The following is a 12,876-nucleotide window of genomic DNA, read 5'->3' on the forward strand; positions in this document are numbered from 1 at the left end:
GAACGTCAATTTAGCAACAGGCAAATACTTATAATTCCATCAGAAGTAAGTAAAATTACAATGTTTTTGATGAAATTTGTTGTCTGGGTTTTTTTTCCCACGAAATCTGCAGAATCTGGGTGTTTTTCAGCAACCATCTAAGTTTTTCTCAAATTGTTGGCTGGGAGCCCTGGCCAACTGGCCAGTGGCCAAGCACGAGCAGTTAGGTATTTGCCGCGACTGAGTGCAGTCGTTAAACTTTGTGAGTCCATTCAACAACGAGCCTTTGTTAAAAAACCTCGCACCAAAGTTTGTTTACTGTAACTTGTTTGGTCGATCCGTTTAGGATTCGGTCATGATTATTAGTCAAGAGGCCATAGATAGTAATAAGATTTAGTTAGAATATACCTAAACACATGTGATCTATCCCCGCAATTCGATGCATTGCTTGGGGCAAGACAGTGGACAGCTACAAAGAACTAGAGAAGTAAGTATTGAGTTTTTTTATCGCATCTTATTTTCTGAGTTACCTTGGGCGATCCTTATGTGCGCAGTACCTCAATGCTTTATTCCTTAGACCAGTCTATCCAAACCAAATAGAGCGGTAGACTCAATTTCCCTGCTGCCGTGCTCTTTTCCCCAATACCCTGCTTTGGGGCTGGGCTTACAGACTGCAACAGTGAGGCACTTCATCCCAGTATCGCTGTCGTTACGAATAAACTATTGGTCTCTGTACTGTTTGAATTACTGTCTCTGTAATTTGATACAGTATATCTTAATTACCTGTAAAAGTTAAATTTCGTCAAGTTTCTGTAAAGGTATACACGGGGCGATTAGTTGATTCTACTGGTCGGCGCAACTAATATTTGTGATGATTGACGTCTTCAGAGACGACTAGCTGTTGAATTGCACACAGAGCACCTAAAGTTGTTTTCAGCCAGTCAAGTGTGCTCACTGCCCCAGTAGTCGGCCTTCGTAGTGAGCACATCTGGGTCGCTCTTTCTCTTGCTTGTCTCTTACCCGCTGTAGTACGCACAACTGTGGAGCTCTTGCTTGCTTCCACCATCCACACACCTAACTCGCGGCGTCGCACTGGCGCTGGCGGACTGTTTTCACTATACCGAAAACACTCTCCTCGTGTATAAGCTCTCAGCCGGCAAAACTGTAGTCGACTCAACTACAAATGTGAAATGTATTGAGTAATATTTTATATTTATATTACTCAATATAAATATTATTTTAAGAATAAAATTTAACAAGACAAGAATATTTATATTTACATATAAGAAATATTTGAGCTCTAAAATTTTAGTTTTTTAGTGTGATACTAGTAGTGATCACGATGGGCAGATAACTGGTGAATGGCAGAGGCTCATAAACGCCTCCTCAAGCACAAACCGGGTGACATGGTGAGCCTTTCTGGGAGATTTTAGGTGGCCAGATGTAGTTACTTACCCTATTAAGGCTCTAGACCCAAATCCCATAACTGTCACGGATTATCCGGAGGGCATACGCTGTGAACGATAAGAGAAATGATCGAAAGAAAGCAGCTTCTCACTGCCAACATCAAAGGAAGACTGGTCAGAAATTCAAGCGAGATACAAATTAATCCTCAGTCCTCACACTTATTCTTGTAATATTTTGCTTTAATTTGACAATCTTTTCTTTTCAACCAGATTTCAGCTGATATGTCTCAGAGTGAAGGATGGCTGCGGCCAGCCGGATACCTGGAGCAGGTGCAAAGTAAATTATACGACGATAACAACGTCGGCATCAGCTACGTGCTTCGAATAGTTACATCTCGAGAAGTGAACGACTGTGATGTGAAGCAAGCCTTCATCCATCTTCTCAGGTGTGTGGTAGAACGTCACTGATGAGGTCAAAAAAGACTTATATAAATATAACTTATTTTCTTGAGGTATGTCCTTTGACGAGGTGAACCATTTAACTCTCAGGTTGTCGGGCCTGCCAGCTGCCGCATCAGCTGAGGCACCGCATATAGGCCTATATTGATCGTTCTTTAGTACATTGCGTTGTTTAATTGTTGATTCTATAACCACGAATTTAAAAAGGGCACTTGTAGACGTTTAGGTTCAATAACGTTATTCACGAAGTAGGTTAATACAATTAATCACAAATCGGTAGAACGGAAGTTCACTTAGGACTATATAGCTTATTAATTAAATAGTTCGGACACTGGACACGTAAATGGCTAGCGCAGCAGGATGCTATATAAGTAATCTCTGTCTTCGGCGCCGCGTGTCTCTTCCAACTGACTCTCCGGCTATCCTCCCAACAACCAACAGTTTCCGTTTTCTAATTTTACAACACAAATCAAGTCCAGATATTTAAGCTTAATGAAGCATATGGAAAATGCTTTTCCAACAAGGTTACAATGATTAAAGGATGAGATTGATAAAAATTTACTGTATTTATTTCATTGTATTTATCCGTATTTACTTACGAACAAAGATTTACAGATGATATAAAACTACAGTACCCAAATAAATTTATCAGTTTATTTCTTATGACACAGATTAAGTAAAATAAGTGCAAACTTAGTAAATAATTTGAATAATGTAATTCTAGTTATAATTATGTATTTATTCACCGTCACTCTTTCCTGATGAAAGCACATCTTCTAGTCACGTGAAAAAATATGCATGAAAAAGGCCATTAAGCTCACATAATGAGATAAAATCACGATATCCGAACTCTTAAAAGAAAGTAATTTATGCCGTTTTTAGAATGCTTTTTAGCGAAAACTAGTTGCAGTGATTTGTAACGACTAGCGATACAAATAGTTTTTAGCCCTACCTAATGCCTCTGTCAAAACGAAACCTTACTATTGTCTATTGGCTTCATGCACAGGAAGACCATCAACTTGAGGATGTTGCCCCAAATGAGAGACGGTCAGCTCTGGATGAGGGAGCTGCAACACGAGGAACTTGATTTTCAGGTTGGTTCACTACAGCATATTATTTACTGAAGCTATTTAAAATGGAAATATATGATCTGTTCTCAGAACAAAACTAACGAATAGTGAACACTTTATGGGTATTTGGCGCCGCAATCGTTTCACTCAATTTTCATACGAACGATACTTTCCTGGACGGTCTTTTTCCAGACGTTCGGTGATGCAGATGTCAATGCTGTGTACCACAACATGGCGACCTACAGGTACAACATGAACGTTGGCCCGGCGTGGGCCGTGCGTTTCCTCCCGCTCTCACCCAAACAAGTCGATTATATCAAGCAAACGACCATGGAAAACGCGGATACAAAACTCAAAACACTGCCTCACGTCAGCCACATTGTGATGAGCTTCCACCACAGCATAACCGACGGCTGCACTAACGTGAGAATCATCCGACACATAATGATGCTTTTGAACGATGTTATTGCCGGGAACCCTATTGACGATAGCCAGCAGTATGCTCAAATACTCGACATAAAGAAGCAAGAACTAATTTCGCAAGAATTGGAGAATGCATTCAAGGCTGACCCCGATCTGTTGAAAGCCCGGGTAGAGTCTCTGATGAGGTCATTTCCCGAGGCCTTGCTTAGCAAAGCGTATCCGCAGCCTTCGAAAAGACCACCAAAAATGGTATGCATTCCTCGCATTCTTGACAGTAGAAGTACGGCAAACTTTATTAGCCGTTGCAAGAAAGAAGGCATTACAGTTCACACAGGATTCAGCTCGGTGATCGAGGCAAGCATCGTCCAAGCTCTGCTGGATGCAAACTGTCTACAAGATGAATTCACCATTGGCGGACTTCACTGTATCGACCAGAGACGCTACTTCAACGATGTTGAAAACGCGTATGGTAACGGCTTTGGTACAATGGATGTCACCACTGATGTATCCAAGGATATTGTTGCAAACTTCTGGAGCCATGCTAAGCAGTACCACGCCAAATTTAAAGACCAACAAAGACGAATGAACAGCATGGAACTCGAAGTGATTTATAAGCTGACGGGTAAAAACCCATTTGTGTTCATTGACTCTCAGGGCATCGACTCTCCTCTTCCGAGAGTTGCCTCGTACATAACCACAAATGTGAGAGACGTTACAAAGATTTTAAGTAACTTTGGGCAGAATGTCGATATAATTTACTATGACTGGATGTCTGCGGTGCAAGAAATTGGGTATGAATGGGTAAGCTCCATTCACACTTTCAACGGACAACTCCTGCATAACTTGCATTATAATACGCAACTTATGGACGAAGCACTCGCTCTCAAAATCGCTGATTCGATTTTTGAAATTTTGAGGCAGGTTGTTGAACAGCCCTAAGACCAATCATTATCTGTAACCTTAATTTAAAATAAAATCTATCAAGTCTTCGCCCACTTCAATCGGCGGTTAAAACGGTGAACTGAGTAACTGAGGATAGATACTCAAGAAACCTGCGACTTGACGTGCACTTACTGTTTCTGACTAGGAAATTAATGACTGCATTACAGTATATATAATTCCTATTCAACCTTTATCTCGGCACTGCACTCATGATTGGTGCATAGATACAATACTTCCCTAAACTTTTCCAAAAATTTGAAATATGAATGATAACGGCAATTGTTAGATTTTACGCTTCCATCTGTTAAGATTTTAAGGTTAGTCAATTTATATTAAATACCTTGTTAATGTTAGCCAAAAACTTCAGAGCTTGAAGATTTTAAGGAGAATGTCGACCTTGAAGTTCCTTCAGGCTCACTTTTACTGTTCCATGACGGTAATTATATGTATTCAACGACAATATCGAATCTTTTATTGGCCTTGAATATGAAGAAGTAGAAATCTTATTTTAGAGTACATCAAACTCAAATTACATAAACTATTGCTGAGCACGAAGATTATAGCAAAGGTAATTCACCTAACTAGTAGCATATCAAACCGTGACATCAACCATCGCTTATGCTATATAAAACCAGGATTCGACAACTCTGCTACGATAAATTCGAATATCATCTGCAATTAGGATAAATTCACATTTTATGTGGATGTTTGTACAATTATCTATTTATATAGCAGTTCCGCTAAAATGATATGAAACATGCAGTTTTCAAATTGCGATCTCCATGCTCAGTATAGTGTGCTTGACTAGAAGTCCGTATAGTGTGCGCCCAACGCCCCTAGTCGTCGTTGGAGGGTTGGGGGACGTACTGAGGTTCAGACTGTACGAAAAATTTCACCGGTTCAGGGGGTCTACCCTCCACAAAACTTCCACATTTACTAACTGATCTTTCTGAAACTTCACACATATATAAAAATCCGAAAAACAAGCACATTTTCTTCGTATGATTTTTTTTTCGGAAAAATTCATAGAAAACGTGATGTTCATAGAAAACGGTAAAAAAGAGTGTACTTTAAAAATCTATCTCCTACAGTTTTCAAGTTACAGCATCGAAAGAATACCATTCGATTCGTAAATACCATATCAATCGAGTAACACAGCCCGTTTTTTTATTTTTGCCTTAGTTTTTTTTTTGTACACGCATTTTCCCGTTTTCTTCTCATTTTCTTCTGATTTCCCCCCCCCTCCCCATTTTCAATGCAAACTATGCACAAATCTAAAAAAGGGTTTCGTTACTCGATAGGTATGGTCTTTACGATTCGAACGCTATATCTCTCATTGATGTGGCTGCAAAACTCTAGGAGCAGGAGATAGGTTTGCAGTGACAATAAGTTAATTTTTCAGTAGAGCCCAATAAAGTCCCGCGCGCATTGGAATAGGCACTCAATGTAGCAAGGATACAAAACTAAACGTTACTGGAGCTTGATTCCAGTCAAGGATGGTGGGAACGACTGCATGCACACCACCTCATACGACGCCAGGCGAGTCACTGAAGTGCAGCTCAAGGAGACACTCTATTTAAAGTGCTCGGCAGCTAATTTCCCCGTATCTTAAATGTCAAAGAAATCCACCACCCCCCACCCTTGCGGGATCTGTCGTGAAGGCATAAATCAACGTACAGAGAGGCTTTTGGTACCGTAGGATAGGTCAGAATGTCAGCTTTAAGATGACTATAATACCAAAAAACGCCAAATTTACGACTTTTACGGTAGATCCCCCTTAAGGCCTTAAGCCATCAGTCTTAATTAAGCCCCGTCCAAACGGTCAACTTATCGTCACTCTTAGAATAGAATAGAAGTGTCGGCATTGAAGAAATAGGCCCATGGCCTCTTGCCGATTTTTTAATTTTTCGTGACTTGATTCACAAGGGATCCGGCCTTTGGAACCCGATCTTTCCATAACTAACGANTGGACTTATTGCCTGGTCCGTAATTTGCTAGGCATTTTAAGACTAAACCTATGCTCCTGCATAGCTTCGTTTAGTCTGTTTTTGAAGGCGTTCATACCCGGAGCGTCAACGATGCTATCAGGGAGGCTGTTCCTCATGTCGGTGAATCGAAAAGAGAAGAAATGTTGTCGCATGGATGTGTTACAACTTACAACGCGGTTTTTTAGTTTATAGCCGTGGCCCCTGGTGTTGGTTCTTGTTCCAAATTCTAGTAATCCTTCTGGGACATTGTACATATGAGCCATGAGTATACTTGTATGCTTCAATGAGGTCCCCACGCAGACATCGATAACTGAGGCTTAGAAGCTTCATAATCTTTAATCTTTCTTCAAAGGACTTGCATTTCAAGCCCGGAACTATCCTTGTTGCGCGTCTTTGAACACTCTCTATTAAATTATTGTCCTTTTCAAATTTCGGTGACCACACGACGTTTCCAAACTCTAGGTTCGGGCGCACGACAGCACCAAACAACTGCTTCATGGCTTCTGAATCTATAGGAACTCGAAAGAGCGTCTGATTTGTCCAAGTTGTTTATTGGCTTATTAACTTGACCTTCAATATGCTTAGAAAATGTCAACTCATTGTCGATATTAACTCCTAAATCTTTCTCCATTGTCGACTTCGAAATCATCACTCTGTAGTTGCAACCGTGTCTTCTCATACTGTAATCTTGCTGTTCATTTTTCTTGCCAAGGTGAATAACTTTACATTTGTCAGCGTTAAAACGCAGCTGCTACCTTTCAGCCCAGTCAACCAGCCTGTCAAGATCACCTTGCAACTGTACTTTTTGCGACGTATTCTTCACTGTATTATAAATCTTTTGTGTCGTCAGCATACATCGAGCAAACGCTAGACTCAGCTTCTGGCAGATCGTTTATAAACGCAACGAATAAAATAAGCCCGAGAACGCTTCCTTGTGGCACGCCGCTGCGCACTGAAGCCCATTCGGATACGGACCCATTAAGGCCCTGATTGAACACCGAGAGGCTTCGAACAGGCTCGGCTCTTCCCTAAGCGTTTCTTCACTAATTAGGATAGACTTTACTCCACTCGCAAATGAGATGGCGATAAGGATTTTTCCATACTTACCCAGCTATTTATTTATGAGCGTCGACCAGTAACAAAAAATTAGTAAACTTTGTATTAAAAGAGTTTTAATGAGAGGAAATTTCAAGAAACTTTGAATATTATTGTTCATCATGCGACTCATCATCATCGTCTGCGACTTTTTTACTTTTTTCGAGATGTAAACGGGTTGTAATTTTTATTCTCCATTGAATGGTATACACTGCATTCCTTGATCAGCCTCCTTGTTGTAGATATTTTCTACCTAAAAATAGTTATGATCGAGTCTGCTGATACGCGGAGGGAAAATCCCGCATACTAGCTGCTCGAATGGAGACGTTGTGCAATGTTTGAGGGGAAAGAGACGTCGTAAATTACTCAACTGTCAGGTCACGACGGGTGGCATGGTAAAGGCGGAGTCAATGAGGAGCGAAGAATAATACGTGGCCAGTGGTCGGCCTAGTCCAATTAGTTATAGCCGACCGTTGGTCATTCCTCGGCCAACTGAAAGCGACCAGTTGCCGCGAAGAAGGGTCTGGCTAGGATATCATATTACAAAAAGTACAAGCTCGAGGGTAGCGATTGGCCGAGCTTTGGGCAGATCAAGGATTTTACACGATGGTCGCGAAAACCTCGCTCTCAGACTTCGCTGCATTTTGACTACAAGCCTTAAGGCGAATGGACTATCATGATCCCTTCCCTGAAGAACGTAGCCTACAACACTTCATGACTGTAACATTATCAGCCGCACGCCACCAGACAGATCACATCCATTGAATTAGATCAATCAGCCCACAGGAAAATGAGCCTGGCGTCGTATGGCCCAGCGTCGTCTGCCAACACGCGAAAAAATTTTACACCACCCGGACGGAACGCGCCGGAGCCGTCCGTATCTGTCCCGTGTGTCGAATCAGCCTACGGTCGAACGGCCACGCGTCGTACGACGATAAATTTTGGAACAGAACTATGCTATCTGGAACCTAACCTCAAATGCTGTGAGCTAAAATTTACGTAATTTAGCGAAGCTGCGGAAGTCACTCGCCGGCGGACGATAGAGTTTGGAACAGAACTATGCTTTCTGAAACCTAACCCCGGATGTTGAGCTAAAAGTGACGGTCTGGTGGTGCACGGCAGGATGCATGCAGTTCCACTGGCGCCCTGAGCTGGTTGGTCACAGTCTGTTGTCAGCAAGTTACAGTTCGAGCTAAAGTCAGGGTATGAAGTGATGATTCGATGCAACGTTCAGTGGTGGACAACCATTATTCTCTGGGACCATCATGATTCCTGGACCCATGGACCATCATGATTCCTGCCTTCCGGAACGTAGCCTTCAACACTTCAAGCCGTCCGTATCTAGGCCGTGGGTCGAACCAGCCCTCGGTCGAACGGCTACACGTCGAAGGACGATAAATTTTGGAACATAACCATGCTATCTGAAACATAACCTCAGATGCGGTGAACGTAAAATTACGTAATTTAACGATGCCCGGAAGTCAGATTCGATCCGCGGCCTGGTGGTGCACGGCAGGTGGTGGTCAAGGCCGGAAGAGGACAAAGCCTAGTGGTGCACGGCTAATTGGTGTAGATCCGGAGAGATCCATGGCGTTCGATTCAGGGCTTATTGGTGCACAAAATTGGTGGTGCACGGCTGCGCTCCCAGACCGGCCACGAGTCAAGCCGAAAATTCGCCCGCGATGTCTTAGGTTTCTAGTGCTGAAACAGTTAAAACAGCTGAAAAACTTTGGGTCACTAAATGGGGTTCTATATGTGAAATACACATTTATGTTTAAACTTTATCTTTTAAAATTACAGCGTACTAAATTTCAATAAAGAGTCATATTTTTTTTTGTGTCTGTGGGGGGCGCTAGAAATTAACTAGGGAGCCAAAGGGGGCGCCAGCCTGAAAATTTTTGGGAACCACTGTTCTAAACTCTGAGTAGAAAATTTTATTGACTCATAAGCGCACCCACTATGTGACTTCCGCTCAACAAAATTCCTTATTATTCAATGGTTATTATGAGAATGTGAGAAATAGGTAAGTGTAAGGAAATAGTTACAAAAACCAAAGTTTGAACCAAAATTTTATTTGAAAGATGCAGGATTTTCCCCAGAATTCAGCGCCGTGTTAAATTGCGACAATACAGTCAGGCTTCAAACTGGAATAAAAGAATACTGGGCGTCAATGCGATGAATCTGAATGCACAAAGTTCTAAGATTCAACCAATTGTGTTCACTATTTCAATTTTAGCGGCGTAAGACCAGAGAGTGGTCGCATTCCCAGGCTAACCTCCTCAAACAAATCAATTGAGCACTGATGACGAATAGCTGTTAGCTGGCAACCGCTGACGCGCAACGATTACGCAGTATGAGAGTCGGTGTCAGGTATTCTGCAGTTTACTGTGAAAAAGGACTGGACTTTGCTTACCAGTACGAAATTGAATCGGGCATGTTAAACTTCTGAATAAGATCCGAGTTAATTTTCATTTAATTAGGTAATTCTATATTCTAGTTAATTTAACAATTACTAACCTTCTAAGTTAATGCCGCTGGCTGGTTATAGAAGTGGCATGAAAGCTTTTCAGGGTGAAATTGTTAATAGGTGCAAGTACAAAGAAATGAAATACTGGCCAGCCCAACTTAAGGGTAGCAAGATAAGTTTTAAAGGTTTAAACGCAAAGATTGGCACGGAGGCCGGCAATGATACCAAGAATAATGAATGTGTCAACGACACCTAGTATGTTGTGCCAGACCACAGAGGTGACACCGCAAACCGCATGCATTAAAGCAGTGGTTCCCAAACTTTTTCAGGCTGGCCCCCTATGGCTCTCTAGTGAATTTCTACGCCCCCCCCCCCACAGACATACGCCTCTTTCCTGAAATTTAGGACGCTGCCATTTTAAAAGGTAAAGGTTAAACACAAATGTGTATTACACATATAGAACCCCATTTAGTGAACCAATATGTTTTTCAGCTGTTTCAGCACTAGAAGCCTAGGACGTCGCGGACGAATTTACGGCGCAGACTCGTGGCCGGCCGGTCTCACGACCAATCTCCAAATTCACGTATCATCAAGTAATATCTCCCAAACTAATGAACGCAGCTCTATGAAACTTGGAACACGTATTCATCAGAACCTAACGGTGATGTTTAGCCTGTAAACTTTTTTTTTAATTTCACCTTCATTCGCGAGTTACGCGTATATTGCGAAACAGGCCGAAATTCGCAGTGATCAAAGAATTTCTTCCAAACTATTGAACAGATTTGAACGAAATTTTGAATATACATTCCTAACTAACAAACGGTGATTTTTTAGCTTTTAATTTTTTTCGATTTACCTTAGTTTGAGAGTTTTTTTTTATTTATTTCACCGTCATTCTAGATTTCACATTTCCTTATATTCGCCCCGTATCGCAGGGTAATTTGTCACTTAAATTCGGGCGATCAAGAAATTTCTTCTAAGGTACAAAACAGATTTTAACGAAACTGTGTATATAAATACCTAACCTCTCAACGGTGATGTTTAGCTTGTGACAATTTTTCTATTTTGCTTTCGTTCGCGAGTTATACAGATATAGGAGGAACAAGGCCGGCTTTTCTACCGGCCGGTTTAACCAAGAGCCTTGCACGAATAGCCGTATAACTCGCAAACGAAGGCAAAACGAAGAAATTGTAAACATCACCGTTCCTGAGGTTAGGTATTTAAAAACTAAATTTCGTTCAAATCTGTTCAGTAGTTTGCAAAAAAGTTCCTGATTACTGCGAATTTAAGCACATATTGCTGTTTAAATCACGAATGAAGGTGAAATGAAAAAAAAAAAAAACTCGCCAACGAAGGCATAATCGAGCTAAAGTTTTCACGAGCTAAACATTACCGTTCGGTAGTTAGGAATGTAAATTCAAAATTTCGTTCGAATCTGTTCAGTAGTTTGGGAGAAATTACTTGATCACTATGAATTTCAGCCCGTATTGCCATATAACTATGGCAAAAACAAACGATGGCCAAATTCAAACAATTTTCACGAGTAAAATATTATCGTTAGGTCCTACTGAATACGTGTACCAAGTTTCATCGAGTTGAGTTCATTAGTTTTAGAGATATTCCTTGATCATTGAATTTGGAAATTGGCCGTGAGACCGGCCGCGAGTCCGGCCGTTGATTTGTCCGAGACGTAAACCCAGGAGAGTTAAAAAAAACAGATCTGGGTGAAAAAACCATCGCTGGGAGTCATGTGCTGCACTTGTTGTGCACATATCGTCAAACAAACGTTCGAACTTCTGACATTGACTTCGGACTACAGCCCCCCCTATCGCCCCCCTACTGCCCTCTTCTTCCTTACCGCCCCAAAAATCTTTCCATCGCTCCTAGGGGGGCGATATCGCCAACTTTGGGACACACTGCATTAAGGTAATAAATTAGGGCCCTTGGCATGCATTAATTCAAATGGATTAATAGGAAATGATATAGGTTGCAGTTTACAAGTTTACAGTAGCAAATAATGCATCAAAGAACAACTTTTAGTCACTTCCAAGCTAATTCTCCATTTTGAACAAAACCTTCTCCTCTGAAGGCGACTCGCTTCAAACTTACTCTTCCTTGTCTCCGTTACATTAAAACGGAGCATAATTTCCAATAAACAAACCAAACCAAACAAAATTTCTAATATATGAAGACAATCAAAGCAACGTGCCTCAATTTTACTGTAACACCATTTTCAACTAATCAGAAGTTAGAACCACTACAGCTTCCAATTCAATGCTGCTCATCACTCGTCCGGAGGAGTCTTGTTTGAACCTTTAGGGATCGTTGAAGATTTTAAAATAACCATTAGAACTAGGTAATTTTTTTACTCTCTTTCTAAAAATTACAGTCGCAACTTGATAAATGGAGAGTGTAAATTTTCGAAATGATTTTTTCCTATATATTAAAAGATTACTTCTTTATTACTTCTAAAACTTATTTTTTTTAGTTTGATAATAATTTCTGTTTTTTTTTTTTCAGGTTCTCATGGCACATTTATCCTGGTGTGACATTAGCGTCAAGAAAGACTCAATTGACAATTCTACGGACCCGCCTGCGAACTCGCCTGCGGACTAGTCTCGCGCAACTAGGACACTCATAATTCCTTCAATACTTAAGGGATCTGTATGAATTTTGGAATGTGAGTATTAATTATCGATACGCTGTCACAGGAATTATTATTTGAATTGGATTGAAGGAATTCTGAATTATTGAATTCATATGGGAATTTATGAGTGCCCCAGTTGCTTAAAAAATACGTTTATTGGTTTTAATTAAAAAATAATTCATGTTAAAGTCTGTAATAATTCCTGCGGCAGCGTATCGATAATTAATACTCACATTCCAAAATTCATACAGATCCATTCATACAGTATTGAAGGAATTATGAGTGTCCCAGTTGCGCGAGTCCGCAGGCGAGTTTCTCAGGCGGGTCCGTAGAATTGTCGATTGAGTGAAAGAAAGGCTTTTTTTCAAGCTTCAAGTCAGGAAGTAAAGGAGTTGGCATC

At 41.0% G+C, this 12,876-nt stretch overlaps 1 protein-coding gene across 1 annotated transcript; it reads left to right on the forward strand.

Annotated features, from left to right (window-relative positions):
- Nucleotides 1-218: 218 nt before the first annotated feature.
- LOC108675536 lies at nucleotides 219-4,739 on the forward strand. The gene is made up of 4 exons (XM_018163556.2): nucleotides 219-466; nucleotides 1,656-1,831; nucleotides 2,851-2,938; nucleotides 3,107-4,739. The coding sequence occupies exons 1-4, from the start codon at nucleotides 419-421 to the stop codon at nucleotides 4,274-4,276; spliced, it is 1,482 nt and encodes a 493-aa protein (XP_018019045.1). The 5' UTR covers nucleotides 219-418; the 3' UTR covers nucleotides 4,277-4,739.
- Nucleotides 4,740-12,876: the final 8,137 nt, after the last annotated feature.

This window comes from Hyalella azteca, unplaced genomic scaffold (genome assembly GCF_000764305.2).
Source record: "Hyalella azteca isolate HAZT.00-mixed unplaced genomic scaffold, Hazt_2.0.2 contig16937, whole genome shotgun sequence".
In the NCBI taxonomy this organism is placed as follows: domain Eukaryota; kingdom Metazoa; phylum Arthropoda; class Malacostraca; order Amphipoda; family Hyalellidae; genus Hyalella; species Hyalella azteca.

Excerpts from the sequence above, each read along its gene's own strand:
- LOC108675536 (XM_018163556.2), top strand. The coding sequence starts at position 419 with ATGCATTGCTTGGGGCAAGACAGTGGACAGCTACAAAGAACTAGAGAA. Across the intron at positions 467-1,655 it reads AGCTACAAAGAACTAGAGAA|ATTTCAGCTGATATGTCTCA; the intron begins GTAAGTATTGAG and ends CTTTTCAACCAG. Across the intron at positions 2,939-3,106 it reads ACGAGGAACTTGATTTTCAG|ACGTTCGGTGATGCAGATGT; the intron begins GTTGGTTCACTA and ends GTCTTTTTCCAG.